Source organism: Corapipo altera, unplaced genomic scaffold, assembly GCF_003945725.1.
Source record: "Corapipo altera isolate COAL_440 unplaced genomic scaffold, ASM394572v1 104, whole genome shotgun sequence".
Classification (NCBI taxonomy): Eukaryota; Metazoa; Chordata; class Aves; order Passeriformes; family Pipridae; genus Corapipo; species Corapipo altera.
Window position 1 is genome coordinate 6,341,650 of NW_020884920.1, and position 18,172 is coordinate 6,359,821.

At 55.3% G+C, this 18,172-nt stretch overlaps 1 protein-coding gene across 1 annotated transcript; it reads left to right on the forward strand.

Annotated features, from left to right (window-relative positions):
- Window positions 1-6: 6 nt before the first annotated feature.
- On the forward strand, window positions 7-17,110 carry SYNGR3 (synaptogyrin 3). Its single transcript, XM_027656486.1, has 4 exons — window positions 7-123; window positions 9,238-9,478; window positions 12,890-13,032; window positions 14,856-17,110. The coding sequence occupies exons 1-4, from the start codon at window positions 25-27 to the stop codon at window positions 15,063-15,065; spliced, it is 693 nt and encodes a 230-aa protein (XP_027512287.1). The 5' UTR covers window positions 7-24; the 3' UTR covers window positions 15,066-17,110.
- Window positions 17,111-18,172: the final 1,062 nt, after the last annotated feature.

Here is an 18,172-nt window from a genome sequence, read left to right on the forward strand (position 1 = left end):
GCTCGGAGCGGGCGGCGGGGGAAGATGGAAGGAGCGTCCTTCGGAGCGGGCCGGGCGGGGGGGGCCATCGACCCCGTGGATTTCCTGAAGCAGCCGCAGACCCTGCTCCGGGTGACCACCTGGGTAAGGCGGCGGGGGGTGCGGGGGCAGTGCCCGCGCGGGGTGCGGTGCCCGCGGCATCGCCCGGTGCCCGTGCGGGGCCGGTGCGCGGGGCGGGGCGGGTGCGTCGCGCCCGTGCCCGTTACATCGTGCCCGGTGCGGTGCCGCTGCGGCGGGGGGTGCCCAGCACCCGGACCGTGCTGGCTCCCGGAGGAGCAGGCAGGGAATTCCCTCGGGAATGGGGCAGGGAGCGGCGGGGGGATGTGCCGCTGCCCGTGCCCGGTTCGCTGCTGGAGGATGGGGTGCGGAGCGGGAGGCAGAGGACATTTTCCTGCCTTCCACGCTCCGTGCATGCGTGTGTGTGACAGAAATCCGGGAGCCAGCCCTGCCCAGCGCCCCGTTCTGCTGGAGGGATGGCATGGGCTTTGGCCATTTCCCATCCATGAATTCCTGCCGCGGAGCGGAGAGCAGGCGGTGGAATGGGCTGTGCAGCCACTCGGGGAAGGCTTTGGTGGTCCACGAACAGGCAGCACAGGGAGCTGAGCTCTGGAGCTCGGGGGGCCCGGATGCCCAGGGCTGAGAGCAGCCCCTAATTTGCCTCCCCAGCTTGGCTTTTCTGCTGAGATCTGCAGGTATGCATGGCTTTGGGAGGTCGGGAATGTCAGGTCCTTCCCAAAAGCCCCCAATGGGAAGGGTCTGCTCAACTCCGGTGCTTGGCTGGAGGCTGTGGATGAGCAGAGCTGGGCCAGGAATGGATCTGGGGCATCCAGCTTGATGTGGACGGGGCATTTTGGGCAGAGTTCAGACACTTGGCAGCAGTTGTGTCCTAGAGGCATTGCCTCAGTCTGGTAAACTTGGTCTGGATCCACCTGGATGCTCCTGGATCCTCCTTGAGTGCAGTGGCAAACTGTTGACAGTGGTGTTGGTTTGGGGAATGATTGGATAAACCTGACCCACTGTTGGTGAGTTGGGCCTGTGTGAGATAAATCTGTCATGTCACATCCAGAGAGCTCCCAGAGATCCCTTCGGGGATTGGACACTGCTGGGAAGCAGGACCAGGATGTGGAATATGGAGATAAAATAAAGGTCCCAGCTTAGAAAATAGTCCTGTGTGTATTTGCTGGCTGGCTTATTCAGTGGTAAAGTCCCTGGTCTCATGGCTCTGTGTTCACAGGGAATTGGTGAAAGCCAAGTGCTTACAACTGCAGAAACACATCAGCTTAACTCGAAACAAGTGCAGGAACCACTGATGTGGCCAAACATGGGATGTGTGCAGTGCTGTCCCATCCATGTTTGCAATACTGGGAGTCAGCTCCAAAGCCCAGTGAGCAAAATGGGAGGTTCTGCTCTTCTCAGTGGGCTGGGGATTGGGCTGTGGAAGTTCCACAGTAAAAGCCCTTTGGAGCCCTTTTCCCAGGTCTCAGATTTGCTGGTAGATCTGTCAGGGACCCTTCTCCATTGCTGCTCCACTTTGGGGAGCCTTGGTTGGCTTTTGCTTGGCTGTTGCAGCCCAGCCACCTGTGCCTTAAACCACTTCTGACTTAAAACTCTTTTCCAGTGAGAGCTGGGACTGCAGCTGGGTGGGAGGTGTGAGTGGGGGTTCCCTTCCCACCTGCTGTTTCTTGCAGGTTTGGTAGAGCAGAGCGTGTCCAGGCTCCTTCCGAGCGGTTGCTCTGCTGCTCTTGCCAGACAAAAGCCATGTCCAGGGGGAGATCTTGGATGGAGGAGGCAGCCAAAGGCTTTGCTGAGGTCTCTGCTGCCTTTCAGTTCTGTTCATTTGTAACTGCTGCCCTGGGTGAGCGTGGCAGTGCCGTGGCACCTGGTGACATCTGTGGTGGCAGCCGGAGCACGAACCAACACCCACCGTGCTGCTCCCGGATGCACAAAGCAAACACAGCCCTTCCCAGGCTTCCCTGCCTGCCATCCTGGGAGATCCAGGCTGCCCATGCCCTGGATGGTTATTCAAAAACTCCTGAGTTTAGGTGTTGGGGTGGGCTTTCTTCACGTGGTTTTCCTTCCTGTGCTTTGGTGGTGCATCCTTGTAAACGTGGTTACCCTGGGCAGTTGGATCTCACATTGGAGGCATCACCCTTGCTGTGTTTGTGACATTCCTTGGGGAAAAGAGATCTGCCCAAGATGTGCTGGTTTGAGTGGGGTGGTGATGGAGAACCACCACAAGGATTTGGGACCAGTCTCATGTGCCTGAAGCGAGCAACTCGGTGCTGGTGACCATTGCTGGGGCTTCCCAAGGAGCCACCACCGAAGGAGGGTCCAGTTCCTCTTTGTGACTCCAGCAGCAGCTTCGAGGCCGTGCGTTCAGACCCTGTGCTGGCAAACATCTGAGGGTCTGGCAGGTGAATGGTGACTTCAACACAGAAAGCCCCAAATGTCAGCGATGGCCACAGGGGATTCCTGGTTCCGCCTCACACCACAACCTCCCCCTCACAGAGTAATTCTGAGTATCTGAAGGGGGAAAAAACCGCTCCTGGCTTGAGCTGCAAAATCAAAAGCTGGAAAGAACCATTTAACAGTTCCTCATTCATCTCTTCCCCCTCCGTCTGATGCAGTTTGTCAGATGAAGATGTGATCGCTCTTGTGGTTTCCTTTTGAGACATTTTTTGCACAGCAAAACAGACTGGATATTCACGAAGGATGCCCACAGAGTCATGAGTTCCTTTTGCTGTCACTGCCCGTGCCAACCAGGCTTTCAAGTGGCCACTCAGCTTTGCAGGGGAATTGTTCTCTTGACGTACATTTAGGTTTGGCTTTTAAAGGCAGTTTTGGAAAATATACTAAGAAATGTTTCCAGTAATCCCCATGATTTCAGTCAGAGCAGCACTAGAAGTGTGGTGCCTACACAGCTGGAAAACCCTTTCCTGCAACACTGGCAGCTGCCTGACCTGATCTGCTGCCTCTTGTTTCTTAAAGTTGAATAATTTTGTAGTTCATCACCTGGGTCAGATGACCCCAAGCTGTGTGGTGTGGTTGACACACTGGAGAGAAGGGATGGAGCATCCAGAGGGACCAGGATAGGCTGGAGAGGTGGGACTGTGAGAACTTGTTGAGGTCCAACACAGCCAAGTGCAAGGTTTTTCATGTGGGTTCGGGCAATCCTAAGCCCAAATACAGGCTTGTTTGGGACAATGGATTGGGAGCAGCTCTGAGGAGAAGCACTTGAGGATGTTGGTGGATGAGAAGCTCAACATGACCCACAGTGTGTGTGCAGCTGTGGGAGGGCTGGTTTGAGGTGCTGTGGGGTGGAAGTGTGGGTTTGCTGGGATACAACACGCAGCTCCTGTGATGGTTTGGAGTTGGAGCCTGGGAAGCTCCCTTTTGGGAGCAGACCTTGCCTGCTCCAGGCATCCTACAGATGCAGGTGGAAGTGGCTGCTTGGCATAGCTGGGAGAACTCCCCAGGAGACATCAACGAGAAATACAAGGAGTAAGCTCTGGGCAGCTCTTGAGGGGGTTTGCTGGCTCTTGAGCACTTGGGGCTCTTAGAGAAGAGCTCCAGGGCTGCTCTGGCACTTAAGGAGCCCGTGGTGATTCTGAGAGTCATTACCATGATCTTAACTGCTTCAGACTTTGGTCTTGGCCACTTTTCAGCAGGGTCACCAGATTTCTGCCTTAATTCTCTCTTTCCATGGGCAGTAGGTTGAAGGCAGAACTTAAGTTTAACATTTTTGGTAATGGACTTATAGGGAAGTTTCACTGGATCTGAGCTGAAAATGGTTCTAACTTATCATTTTCTGTCATCGCTGGTCTCAGGCACTGCTGGTGTGCCATGTGCTCAGATTGCAGTACGAGATTAGGAACTTTGAATGGGCACTGTGTTCCAGCACCTCTTGCCACATTAGAAAAAGTAATTCAGTAAAAATCAGTCATGTGGTCATCAACATGCATCCTCCCAAGCTGATTAGCCTGGTGGACACGTCCATAAACCTGTTACAGCCAGCATCAGACCACCTCTCTCTGTGCCAGGAACCACGTCAGGTCTTCCCTCTGTGGTCGTAGCCATAGTCCCATGGGAGATCTGGCACTGCCCAAAGCAGTTGTTTAGTCTTCACACCCTCCAGTGAATTATGCAGATCTGTGCTGGAAACTTCCCTGTGACTGACAGCTGCAAAGATAAACTGGGGAGGGACCCGGGCCCTGATTTCCCCTGGGTCTGAGCTGGGTGGGCGTTGAGGGAGACTGGTCCTCTGCCAAGGGTCCAACTCATCCCTGGGTGGAGAATGTGCCCGAGAGACATGTGTGGCTCTGCACGAGGGCTTATCCAGGGCTTAGGGAAACACTCAATGCTAAGCAGGATTTGGCCTGTGCTAATTTGACCTTAATTGTTTTCCCTTCTCGTTTGATGGTCCCTCCTTCACTTGCTAGGCTCGAGGAGTGCTGAGCAGGGTGGCATTTGGCTCGCTGGTGCCCACACTGGAGTGGTGAGGGGTGCCCACACTGGAGTGGTGAGGGATGACCCAGAGGTTGGTGCTGACTCCCTGGTGTGGTTTGTGCCCAGCACCATCGATCAGGAGCCGCAGCAGAGGAAATGAGCTCGGGGTTATTTGTCTTCATGCGCTGCATTTCCTTGATATGCTGACTTTAATGGTTGCTTGCGTGTGTAATCAAAGCAGGGCTTTGCAGTCTCCTACAACCCCACACCTTCTGGTGATGTTTTTTATAGGTCCCAAATCAGTACAGCGCATCAGCAGTGGGAACATCTCACCTTAAAATGGCTGACAGTTCACACACCGAAGCTTTCAGCTCGTGCTCTCTTGTGTTATTTGCTTTTTATTTTCCTTGCACTGGCTGTGCTCAGACCACGAGGTCCCCTGGAGCACGTTTTAAGCGTTGGGCTGCAGAAGGCTGAAAGCAAGGGGAGTGAAAAATGTATGTGTGCTGGGGTGCAGCCAGTTCAAGCCCCAGGAGAGAACAGGGAGCTGCAGAGTATAACTCCAGAAGGGAGTCAGGCAGCCTGACCAGCCACCAGCCTCCAGATGGTAAAAGCCTGGTGCAGAGAAGGCAGACATGTGGCTCCAGCTTTATCCACACCTAAAAAGTGTCTCTCTCCATCGTGGGCACAGGGGTGTCCCAGTGCCCTGGGCTCCTGAGATGGCAGCTCTGGGTCCTGCAGAATCACAGAATCCTGGAGTGGTTTGGGTTGGAAGGGACCTTAAAGCTCATCTCTTTCCACCCCCTGTCACGGGCAGGGACACCTTCCACTAGCCCAGGTTGCTCCAAGCCCCATCCAGTCTCACCTTGGACACTTCCAGGGATGGGGCAGCTTCTCTGGGCAACCTGTGCCAGGGCCTCCCCGCCCTCACAGGGAAGAAGACCTTTCCTGTTGTCCCAGAAATGCTGGCTGGCCTGGAGAGGTCTCCTCTCTTGCTTGGAAGCAAACTTTAAACTGGGGGGCATCTGGCTTTCACTGCAGAGTGAGGTCCCAGTTTCTCCCTGGTTTGCTGGAGCACGAGCTCCCTTTGCCCTCACACGGGTGTCCCCGTGGGTCCGAGCGCTTCCCGCTCCTCCTGACCAGCCTTGTGCTCCCTCCCAGGATGTGACTGGGGCACTGGAGCTCCTCTGTGTGCCTGAAGTGCAACTCTGAATGGACAGGCTGGGAGAAGGGAGCTTTCCTCCTCCCCACCCTCCCCACTGGTGGTCTGTGCTGCTGGAGCTGCCGGAGCTGGGGCTCCCATCGCTCAGGGCTGAGGAGCCCCATGCCAGGAGCCCCCCACCAGGAACCCCAGCACATTCCTGGGGAAGCTGTGGCAGGGAGGATGCAATTCCACACTGGAGTGGCTGGAGAAAATTTATTTTTCTTACCCATATCTTTCACTGGTTCATCCATCAAGAGCAAGATTTGCTGCTGGTTGTGTTGGGTTGTTCAGCTGGAGAATGGAGTGTCCTGTGAAGGCTCCTTGGCAAATCCTGTGAGAGATCTCTCAGGCCCATGGAATCTCACTCACAGTGCAAAATCTGACCTTGTATTTTCACTTTCCAGTCTCTGGTTGGGGGGTTTGGGCCACTGTGGTTTGTAGAGGTGATTAGAAAATGGCATTTGTTTTGCATGAACTTTAAAAAACACGGGGTTTATTTTCCCCCATCTACCCACATTTTCTCAGAAAAAAAAAAAAGGGGCATTTTTTCATCTATACTTAGAATGACAACACCAAATCTATTCTCACTAAAATGTTTTACCAGCACCAGTTGGGTTTTTTTTTAAGAAAAACTAACATTTCAAACACGGGACGAGGGAGAGAAAACCCATATTTTGGCAGAGGCATGTTTTGATAGGAGTATTTCAGCCAGGGCTGATGTTTTGAGCTCATCTGTCAAACATGTGCACTTGCAATTTGTTACTATTTGACCACCCAAGATTTTGATGTACAAAACATTTCCCATGTTTTGTACATCAAAACGTGGTTGTGGGGGTCTTATGGGATGAGCCACTCGGGTTGTCTGGCAGCAAGAAGGGGTGCCTTGCTTCCCAGAGCCCCCTGGAGCTGGAAGATAAGTGGTAAAACATCTTTTCTGGGCATCCTCCATCAACAGCCCCAGGTGTGCAAACCTGGTGCAGGCACCAGACCCCTGCTCTGTGACATCCTCAATTGTATTTTCAGGAGCTCTACCTCACCCACCAAAATTCTGGGCTCCCACCAGGCTCCCAAAGGCAAGGGGAGGGTTGTTACTGCTGGGAGAACGGAGTAAAACTCTTCTCAGAGGAGCTGAGTACAAGTTTACTGCCCTGCCAGAGAAGTAATCGTGTGGAATCAGAGGTTCTCAATTATTCATGATTTCCAGAATCACATTATTTCTTGCAGGGCCTGTTTTACTAATGCTGTTGCTATTTCTGATGGTAAATAACAATTTTACATTATTTATGAACAGATTTTTTACAACTGCTGATGTTACAGCTGCTACCAGAGCACTGGGAAAATCATTATTGCTGTTTGTTGTTGTTTCTTCCTTACACCAGTGCCCTTGTTGTGTGCATGGTGATGATGATAGTGATGATGATGATGGTGATGGTGATGGTGATGATGATGGTGATGATGATGGTGATGATGATGATGAGCTAAGCTGGCACTGGTGAGGAACAGGGTGCAGATGCCAATGGGTGACTTGGGTGGCCACTGAGCTTGTGGCTGGTGCTCAGAGCTGAGCTGAGCTGGGGATGAATGGAGGGCAGGACCCCAGGTTGTGGTTAAATTCCAAGAGCAGGAAGGTCTGATTACCTCCCTGTTCCAGAGGCAGCTGCTTGCAGGAGCTGCTGCACACCTGAGATGGGGTGTACTCCACAGACTCTGCTGCTTCTGCTCATCATTTATTTCACGTGACACCCTACAGATCCAAAACAGGTTCCTTACAAATCCCATCTCATTTTAGTAGATCAGTCTCTGGCAGATACACTTCTTTGTCCTCCAGTTTGGAGGAGACTCAGTGGAGATGGTCAGAGATGTGTTTGCTAATGGGACACTTGCATTTGTAAGTAGCTTCAGGCAGAAGAATCCCAGAGTCATTGAGGTTGGAAAAACCCTCCCAGCCCATGGATCTCCCCTGTGCCCCAACCCCACCTTGTCCCCCAGCCCAGAGCACTGAGTGCCACAGCCAGGCCTTCCTGGGACACCTCCAGGGCTGGGGACTCCAAACCTCCCTGGGCAGCCCCTTCCAATGCCTGACCACCCCTTCTGATGTCCAACCTGAACCTCCCCTTGCACAGCCTAAGACTGTGTACTCTCATGTGAAGAAGCTCTGGCCCAGCTTCACCCCAGCAGTGGAAGGAGTTTGGAGGAGGTAAATCCAAATTAAGTCATTTGGGGAAGTCAGGGGTGAGACATTTGGCCCACGCTTAGGAGAAAATGTCTATCACAATGTTATGTTAAAGAGTGTTTGGGTCTTTGGGGATTGTTTGCTCCATTTCCCCCCTCTGTGATGTGGCTTCCTGGGGGCTGCTGGAGGTGACCCACGGCAGGGCAGCAGCACTGGGACACGGGTGACTCTGTGAATGCCACCAGCTGTGGCTCCTGGGCTGCTGCCCCCGTGTCTCCCATCCCTGTCTCGTGCCCCCCATGTCGTGCTGTTCCTGCAGGTGCAGCAGGACCTGATCGTGCCCCATGTCTGTCCCCAGCGGCTCCCAGGCAGCCTCTTATCTCCCCTCCTGCATCCCTGGCCTCCAGCAGTGCCCAGGGAGCCGGGATGCAGGCAGGGATGTGGGCAGGGATGCAGGCAGGGGTGCAGACAGTCAGGGCTGAGATCAGAGGCTCACGGCGGGATGGATGGTGCCTCCCTCCCCTCCTGCTCACAGCCCGAGATCCAGACATGGGGCAGCGCTTCCCAGGCTCTGAGGGAGCGGGATCCAGAGTGGATTGGGATGCAGCTGGTCCTGCAGCTTCCGCTCCTGCCTTTGGTGTTGGGAGATAAGGGATTTACTTCAGCCTGCAGCGTGGTGAATGGTATTAGTGCAGGCTGCTGCTGCCAGCCTGCTCCTTCCCTGCCTGCAGGGATGAGACACTCTCCTGTCCCAGCCACCAGCAGCTCCCCTGCCCTTCTCTCCCTCTCAGGGCCCAAACTGGGTCACTGGATAATGGGGGCAGGTCCTGCACCCTCCAGCCCCTGCTAAGCCAGGTGGAAAATTGCCCAGTCATTCCCAGGGCAGCCTGTCCCCTGTGCCCAGGTGAGCTGCTCCCCACCTCCCATCCCCCCTCCACCAGGCATCCAACCCTTCCCTGGCTCAGCCTTCAGCAGCTCAGTTATCCTCTGGCACTTCATTCCTGCTGGCTCCACAGGGACACAGGGAGTTTATCCAGAACAGCCTGATGATGGAGAGCAGCATGAGCACAAGGACTGTGCAGAGACCTGCCCCGTCTGTTTATTTTTACCCTCCCCAGCCTGTCTGGAGGAAACATCCTTAAAATACTCTGCAAAGCAGGGCACTGAAAGGCAGGCAGGCTCACAGGGGAGGACCACCGAGTACCATCCACCAGCCCTCTGGCTGGAGCCACCAACCAGACGGGAGTCAGGATGTGTCTCACAAATGCCATGTTGCCATGGAGTCAAGGACAGGATTGAATCCAGTTATGTTGCTGTTGGAAAAGGGAGGTAAATGTAAACAGCAGCAAGCTGTGTTTCCTCCTTCCTTCTGCAGATCTTCTCCATCGTGGTGTTTGGCTCCATTGTGAACGAGTGCTACGTGAACAAGGACAGCCAGAACCCCGAGCTGCTCTGCATCTTCAACGAGAATGAGAGCGCCTGCAGCTACGGCATCGCCGTCGGCATCATCGCCTTCTTCGGCTGCATCTTCTTCTTCATCGTGGACCTGTACTTCCAGCAGATCAGCAGCGTCAAGGACCGCAAACGGGCCGTGCTGCTGGACCTTGGCTTCTCAGGTACCTCTGCGGGCTGAGGGGGGGGCGGCTCTGGCTCCACGGGGTCAGAGCTGGGCCCTGCAGCTCCACTCCCGAGTCCTCCCCTCTCCCCCCACGGCCCGACACGACTTGAGTGCCTCGTTCAGGGAGAACAGGGGTGGCAGGGGCGTTGTCCCACCCAGCCATGGGTGGGGAAGCTGCATGTGGTGGCTTGGGGGCAGCCCCACTTGTCTGTGTCACTGCTGCAGCTGGAGGCGTTTGCTGAGCTGGCTTTGGTGAGGCCACACAGAGAAGTGAGGCTTGGTGGTCACATGTCAGAGACCAAATGGGGTGTTTTACCCTCCCACATCAACTTCTGGCTCATGAAAAGGTGGTTTCATCAGTCGTGCTGAGTCTGGTTTCACTCTGTGCATGTGTTTGGAGCAGAGCAGAAGCAGTTTCTGCACCCCTCTGGCCCCTCTCACTGTGGGCAGGGGGGCTGGGACCTCCAGGGCTGGCATGGACCTTCTGTGCCCTCTGGAGCCCCTGGACCTGAGGCTGATCTGTGCAAACAGGAGCAGGCAGGATGCCTTGAGCTGGGAGAGAACATCCTCTGCTCGGCTGCAGGGGAGCTGCCCGGCTCTGCTGGCAGCTGATGTTCCCCATTCCCAGGCTCTCGTGTCAGCAAAGTCTGAAGGTGATTTATCCAGCACAGGCGTCGCTGGTGGCTCTCTGTCCCAGATGAGAACATCCATCATCACCTCCCTGTGCTGGCCTGTCACTGAGGGTGTTCTCTCCTTGCTGGAAAGCTCATTTCCGTGGTGCTGGAGCACCGGTGTCCAGCCCTTGTTAGGGAATATTTACAGCCCCTTCCGTGGGGCTCCGTGCCTGAAACCCTTGGATTCAAGCAGAAGGGGAACATCACATCCATCTCCTGGCTGCTGCTGCGTGTGGCAGAGTGAGGCTGCAATCCTCCCTCCCTGCCTTCCACCTCCTGGCAGCCCTTTGCTCCCTGCCAGGGATGTGGGAACTGGCACTGCTCTCCATCTCTGCCTCATTTCTCCTTGGTCCTTGTCGTGCATCCACTGGCTGAGGGAATGAGAGTATCATGGAAGCCTGGAATGGTTTGGGTTCAAAGGGATCTTAAAGCCCATCCAGTCCCACCCCCTACCGTGGGCAGGGACACCTTCCACTGGCCCAGGTTGCTCCAAGCCCTGTCCAGCCTGGCCTTGGACACTTCCAGGGATCCAGGGGCAGCCACAGCTTCTCTGGGCAACCTGTGCCAGGGGCTCCCCACCCTCACAGGGAAGAATTTCTTCCTAAAATGCACCTGGGAAGTAACTGGGTGGTAGTACTGGGACACAGACAGGGGTTCAGGCAGGGCCACCACACTGCAAACAGCATTTGCAACTTTCTCTTCCTCCTGCTCTTCCCTGTAGACAGGGGTTTGCTTGGGTCCAGGCTGGGAGTAAGGTGGTAACACGTCTTTCCTGGTGTTTACACTCTGTTGTCTGCAGATCCTAAAATTATAATTATCTCCTAGCTTTTGTGGTGCCTCCTGGCGTTTTCCATTTCCCCCTGTGTGCTGGAGGTTGTGGAGCTGCTGCTGGAGCAGCTGGAGCTGGGACTGGCACATGCAGCCTCGCCACGTCACTGCCAGCTCAGCCCTCCTTGGGGGGTTAAAATCTGTGTCAGTCCTCCAAACTTTGAACCACGGCTGGCTTGTGTTTCTGGGGATGCTCTCCGTGCCTGACCCCATCTCCTCCATCGGCAGCAATTCCTGCCTTCCCGTGGCACTGCAGGGAATCCTCCTCCTCTCAGGGCTGCAGGCAGAGCTGATGTGGAGGGGAAAGGCTCGTCTCTGCATCACCAAACCTCTGGGAAGTCCACACGGGTGGCAGGAGAAGCAACCCCAGGGACACGACGCTGGCTGGTGGTTTCAGGATGAGGAGGGTCGGGTCTCCCACCCCTCGGTGCTGCGGAGGAATTTGGCAGCTGCAGTACCCGGCACAGCCGGTGCACGGCCGGGAACGAGCATGATGTCATTGTAACTCCTGAAAGCCCTCGGGTGACACCAGGGACAGATGGGCTGTGATGGCACTGGGGACCCAGACTCATCTCACACCAGCCAACACCATCTCTGGGGTGTGCATCTCCTTGTGTCCAAATTTAGGGGTTGGATCTGCTTCCCATAGCAGGGAACAGCTGCTGGTAAAGCCCTGTTGTAACAGAGCTGGGGAGCAGAAAACATCTCTGACCCTGAGGACCTTTAAGGAATAAATCCCAGAGGTCACTGACAACAAGCCATCATCCTAAGGGGAAGTGAAAGTGCAGAGGCAGAGCTTTGGTAGTTTGGTGACAGGACATTTCTGGTGAAATGTCTGTACTTTGGAAAGGGAAAGCCTGGCTGATCCTTGCTGTGAGGGCAGTTTCCTGGCCAGGCTGATGGAAGTGTGGATGGTTGGGAAGCCCCAGGCCCAGCTGTGCAGGAGAAGGAGACAAAGAATGTGGTTTCTTAAACTGCAATTAGGAGCAAACTGAGTTAAAGGCAGTGGGCCCTGTGACTCCAGCACTGGGTGGGGATGCTCACGTGCATTTTATATCCTACTTAGGGACAACTGGCAAGATAAAAGGGAATAAAGGGGAATAAAGGAAGGTTCTTCCTCTCCCTGCAGTCAGACAGCCAGCAGCCCCAGGGGACTGGCAGTGTGGCTGCTCATATTGAAGTGCTGATGATCCTTGGGAAGGTGCTGGGTGGAATCAGCACCAGGAACAGCATCAGATCAGAATCCCCGGCATCCACACATGCACTGACATCCAAATTGGAGAGTGGGGGGACCTCAGGAAAGCTGGAGACCCTTAAAACAGCATCATGGGAGGCTCCAGGTTATGCAGCTCCTCCTCCCAGCTCTGGAAAGCATCCCTGCTTCTTAGGCTGTGTGCTCTTGGCTTATTTCTTGACTGTTTGCTGAGCTCCTTGGCATCTGGCAGAGCTGTTGGCTGGTGATTGAATTAGGGGAGCTGCAGCCATATCTTGCTCAGCCAGCTTTGGTTCCAGTAAGGAATAATCACCAGAGTATTTTTGCTCAGTTCCACAGCCCCAGAGGGATTCTCTGCAGGGAGGAGCAGAGCTGTCACGTGTGTCACAGAATCACAGGATTATGGAATGGTTTGGGTTGGAAGAGACCTTAAAGCTCATCCAGTTCCACCCCCTGCCATGGACAGGGACACCTCCCACTATCCCAGGTTGCTCCAAGCCCCTTCCAACCTGGCCTTGGACACTTCCAGGGAGGGGGCAGCCACAGCTTCCTTGGGCAACCTGTGCCAGGGGCTCCCCACCCTCACAGGGAGGGATTTTTTCCCAATATCCCATTAAATGTACCCTTTGCAGCAGCAGGCGGGGTCCTTGCAGGAGAGGAGGTGACAGCACTGACCAGCTCTGTTCTCTTCCAGGTTTCCTGGCCTTCCTGTGGTTTGTGGCCTTCTGCTTCCTGGCCAACCAGTGGCAGCGGACGACGCTGACCAGGAGCTTTGCTCAGGGGGCCGACGCCGCGCGGGCAGCGATCACCTTCTCCTTCTTCTCCATCATCATCTGGGTGAGTGCATCTGAGCTGAGCTGGGCAGGGCAGACACAAAACCTCCTCAGGGCAGACACAAAACCTCCTCAGGGCAGACACAAAACCTCCTCGGGGCCCAGCACTGGGCTGGAGGAGGAATCTGGGGAGGGTTTGGAGAAGTGAATCCTGGTGGGCACTGAGGGGCTGCACTGAGGGAACTGTGGGCCCTCCACAGAAGAAACTGGTGGTTTCTTACCCAGGAAGCGTCAGCTCAGTCCCCTCTCACTGGGGAATTCCAGGCTTCCCCTTCTCCTGCACCTGGGAAGTTGTGTTCCCGTTGAGAACGTGTCACCAGCCAGGAGCTGCCCTGATTTCAGGGCCTCATTAGAGCCCCGGGGGCAGCTCAGCTGGGAGCAAACGAGTCCCCAGGAGCAGGTCACTGCTCTGAACTGGTTTCATGGGATGACAGGGGGATTTTGGGAGCTCTCAGGCTCATCAGCTCCCTGGGACAAACCAGGCTGGCCCCTCTGCTGTCCACCCAGAGGCAGGGGCTTGTAGAAACCCACTGTGCTCCCTATTTTTGGCTTTGTGCATCCCCAGGGCCCACAGGGGCAGGGGAACGTCTCCCAGAGCCCCTTTCCTACAGCTGCTGAACCCCACATGTCCTGGGGGCCTGTGCCACTCAGGGGGCTCCTACTCCACAGGCTGTGTGTGGAGGAGCCAGGACAGCTCCGTGTCACCTCCACTCCTCCAGTTTTTCCTGGGCAGAGAGCCCCAGGATGTGCCCTACTTCCATATTGCCTTAAGGGAATTGGGGCAAAAGCCAACCTGAGGTTTTCCAGCAGCAGCCTGGCTCCAGTTCCTCACCAATTCAACTGCTCTCTGATTTATGATTATCCAAATAAATCTCTTTTAATCCCAGCTCCCCACAGCTCTTCTCCATCCCTGTGTTGCCTGAGTGCCCGTTGAGTGCAGCCCCCAAGGCAGGGGGATGTCCCTCATCCCCTCAGCATCTGCTCCCACCCCAAGTGGGCAGCGGGGACACCACTCCTCTTTTACCATCCCAGAGGATGGCCAGGATGGTTGGGAAGCCATTCTTGGTGTCTACAGGCATTTTTTTTTCCCCTCCTGAGCCTGTCATGTATAAACTAATGGAAATTGTTAATGAAACCTCCTGAAATCAGAGCGAGCACTCGTGGCTCTGACGCCCACATTTCCCACCCTTTGTGACCTCAATTCTGGCAACCTGGAAGAGGGTGAAGGAGTCTTAGCAGAACTGACCTATTTTCCTGTCCTGGCACTCATCAGTTTTCCCTCCCCACAGCACAGGGGTTCATTGGTGCCAGCAGTGCCAACTCTGCACAGCCAGGGGTCTTGAGCCCAGGCTGCAACCCCCACCCCCGACACAGCTTTGGGGTCAACCTGTCACACAGAAATGGCCTCTTCAGTGTTACAGGGTGGGCTTTGGGTTGGATTAGCTCATGGTTTTAACAGAGCAGGGCAGCAGCTTCCTGGGATGCTGCCACGTGCTCGGTGCTGGGGACGTGGGGTCCTGGGGGAACTCGGGGTCCTGGGTGGCCCTGAGGGCAGGGTCCTGAAGGGACACAGGATCATGGGGGAATGTGAGATCCTGAGGGGGCTGTGGGATGCTGGGGGGACATGGCATCCTGGGGGAATGTGAGATCCTGAGGGGGCTGTGGAATCCTGGAGGGAAGTGGGGTCCTGGGGGAGTGCACGGTCCTGGGAGGACATGATGTCCTGAGGGGTCACGGGGTCCTGGGGCCAATGCAGGGTCCTGGGGGGGTTTATGGGATGCTGGGACCATGCAGGTTGCCCCCCCTGACCTCCTGCTCCTCCCTCAGGTGGTGCTGGCAGTGAGGGCCCTGCAGAGGTACCGCCTGGGCACGGACATGTCGCTCTTTGCCACCGACCAGTTCCCCGCTGACCCGAGCGCGCCGTACCCCGGGTACCCCGTGGGCAGCGGCACCGAGAGCACGGAGACCTACCAGAGCCCCCCCTTCACCGAGACCTTAGAGGCCAACCCCAAAGGTTACCAAGTGCCAGCGTACTGAGGGCCCGGGGCGTCCCCGGGGCCGCGTCCCACGGTGCAGCACCGCATCCGGCCGATCCCAAATGTATTCAGTCCCATTTCCTTGCCGTGGCCAGTCAGTGCTGGGTCCCTTTATTAGCTCGTTGTGCAGTGAATTCTGTACAGTGGTATTGGTTCTTGTCTTACCTGTCCCAGGGTTTCTAAAAGCAGTGTTCCCTCTAAGCCAGAAGGAAGGAAGGTTGTTACCACATCACCTACACGTGGGGAAAATGAATAAATGCCCTCTCTAAGCCTTGGTGCCGGGTGCTGGCTCTGCTGGGAAAGCCCAGGACACCTTTTCCTCTTAGAAAACAGTAGCTGAGGAGTTATTTCTCTCGTTCTGAGGAGTTATTTATCTCGTTCTTCCAGAGCTAACACAGAATCCGTCGAGGGTGGGTGGGCGGTGGGGAGGGTTGGGCTCCTGCTGAGGAGCTTTCCAGTCCATGTTCCATGGAAAGTGCCAAATTCACAAGGAAGTTAAGTGGTGTCTGTGTTACTTTTCTTTGTATATATTTACTGTACAAAACAAATATCCAAACAGGTGTTTCAAACTTGGCTTAGAGGCACGGGGGGGGGGCTCACAGTGGGTCGGGGTCAGGGTCAATATCCAGGTTAATTCTGTGCTTCAATGGGTTCTGGTCAAGGGTGTAAAAATTACTGTTTGAAACTGGAAACCAGTTCAGCAGTAGCTGGCTGCTAACTGGGAATAGCCTGTGATCAGCAGGATGTGGCATGTTGTGGTTCTGTTTGTTCACCAGGGAGTTGGGAAGTTTCTGGTTGGCAGCGCTGCCACGTCCTCCCGCTCAGCCCTGGCACCAGGGATGGAGGGCTCAGATGCAAAGTCCAAGGCCATTAGGAGCAATATTGGACTTGTGTTTTCATACTGGGAGCAGCCACCATCTGTCAGCTGCAGCAGAACCCCAGGTGGGGACATGTGTGTCACCCTGCAGTCTCCAGAAATGAGGAATTCGGGCAGGGAACTGGAAAGGCTTCACAGGCCATTGAAGTCTCTCCCCAGTGGGCTCACATGTTTGGAAATGGTGGGGGGAGAGAGTCAGTGAAAAGCACCCAGGAAAGAGGCTCAGTTTGGAGTTTCAGCTGCAAAATTCCTGCCTTGTAAAAACAAAACGTGTAAAATCCAGTGGGTCCTTGTCAGCCACCTACTGGCTTTCCCTTCCAGCTTTCCCTTCCAGCTTTCCCTGCTGGCTTTCCCTGATGACTTTCCCTGCCTGTGCAGCAGCTGATCCAGGCCATGTGTCACTGAGGACTGAGCAGAGGAGCTGAAACTTGACTTCTTGACCCCCTTGGTGGCAGCTCCATCCTTGGAGACCCCCAGCTCTCCCGGCTCTCCGGCACTCCGGGGTCTTGCCTTGCCAGTTCCCTCTGGCAAAGCCGCTGCTGCCTTCGCCCTGTGAGGAGCAACAGTCAGAGCCTGCCCCTCCCCGTGGAGCAGGTCCTGGTCACCACCACCACAGCTCATTCCTGCTGCTGAATGGCATTTAAACCAAGTAATCAGCAGCAAATCCTCCCGAGCCGTCACTGGCCGTGACAAAGCGCATTCCCTGCCTCCCTCCATCCAGGCTGGGTTCCATGAGCATTCCCTGGCTGTGCCAGTGCTGAGCTCCTCACAGCTGCCTGACCAGGGACACCCAAACCCCAGGGTAGCCTAAATGAATTCCAGGATCTTTGTGATTTTGTGGAGCCAGTCTTGCTGGGAAAGGAAAAACCCCAAGGATTTTAATACAGGGTCCGGTAGAACTGTAGCAATATTTTCCTTAGAGGGAACACTGACACTTTAGCAGCACAACCAGTACTCGTGTTAATATTTTAGCAAAATTATAATCAATTTAAATGTTTAAATTGATTGTACGTGAGATAATGTTCGTTCGGTACAGTGTATTTTTTCTAACTATAATATAACTGTTCCAGAGTTTCCTTGTATCCGTGAAGAGCTAAAGCTGTGTCTGCCTGCGGGACGTGTCCTGCCCCCTGTACCCCCCGTGCTGAAAATTACACGCTCTGAATGTCCCCCCCCAAGGCCTGCATTGCCTTTCTTTGCCCCACACGCACATCCCACCACGCTCGGTGCCAGGACTGACCTCGGGAGTCAGGGAATGACATGGGAATGCTGCCGGCACAGCTCCAGCCCCCGGCTGAGGCTCCTGGTTCTTCCCGAGGTCAGCAGCTTGTTCCAGCTCCTAAAAATCAGTGTTACCTTCACCTTGCAGGCAGCACTTGGCTGCTCTGCTGGGCAGAAGAGGAGGAGAAGGAGGAGGAGGAGGAGGAGGAGGAGGAGGAAGGGCTTGGGCACCCGAGAGGCTTCCTGGCAGCAGGAAGGCAGGACAGATTGTTCCTTGATTAAACCAGAGTAGGGAATAACATGTCCAGCCACATCAACAGGCACCTCAGGGGAGGTTAACCCTGATCTCTCTGCACCCAAAATGCCGGTCCCTGTCAGGGAGGGGAGCCCATCCCTGCTGGGGTGGCACTGGGACGGGCAACTCAGACGGGCAGGACACCCACAGCTGGGGTGTTTTCCCAGGGAACAGTGATGGGTTTATGTAGGATGTGGCCACGCTGAGGCAGGAGGGGACAACCCAAAAGTCAGGTGGCTCCATAGCAGCCAGGATACACCGGCCTTGAAAGGAGCATTGACCCACCTCAGCCTGACTCAAACACCCCTGGTTTTGGGTTGGCTGGGGGGACTGTTGCCAAAGGCCCCACGTGCAGCTCCCCAACCCCACAGCAGCCTCCACCCAGCTGAATCCAAACATGCTCAGAGGCAGGGTGAGACACAACCCCACAGCCTGGCCACTGACACCCTGTGCCTGGAATCCTGCCTGGAATCCTCTGTGAGCCCCCCCAGTGTCCCCACGAGCTGCTCGGTGTCACCCTGCAGTGCCCAAGGTGCTGCCACATCTCAGTGTGTCCGTGACCCGTTGGGCAGACCAGAGTGTACAGGTGGGGTTGGAATAAACACAGCCCAAAGGGTCCATGGTTAGAGAACTGGAGCCATGGGAGCAGGAACTGCTGTATTGGGGGTTCAGGTATTTGTAACATCCATTTCCATCTTCTTTCTCCCCAGTTTTT

What these genes read in the sequence shown, in the direction of transcription:
- SYNGR3 (XM_027656486.1), top strand. Translation starts at nt 25, where the DNA reads ATGGAAGGAGCGTCCTTCGGAGCGGGCCGGGCGGGGGGGGCCATCGAC. An exon ending in TGCTCCGGGTGACCACCTGG is followed by an intron (nt 124 to 9,237) that starts GTAAGGCGGCGG and finishes TTCCTTCTGCAG; the next exon opens with ATCTTCTCCATCGTGGTGTT. An exon ending in TCTTCTCCATCATCATCTGG is followed by an intron (nt 13,033 to 14,855) that starts GTGAGTGCATCT and finishes CTCCTCCCTCAG; the next exon opens with GTGGTGCTGGCAGTGAGGGC.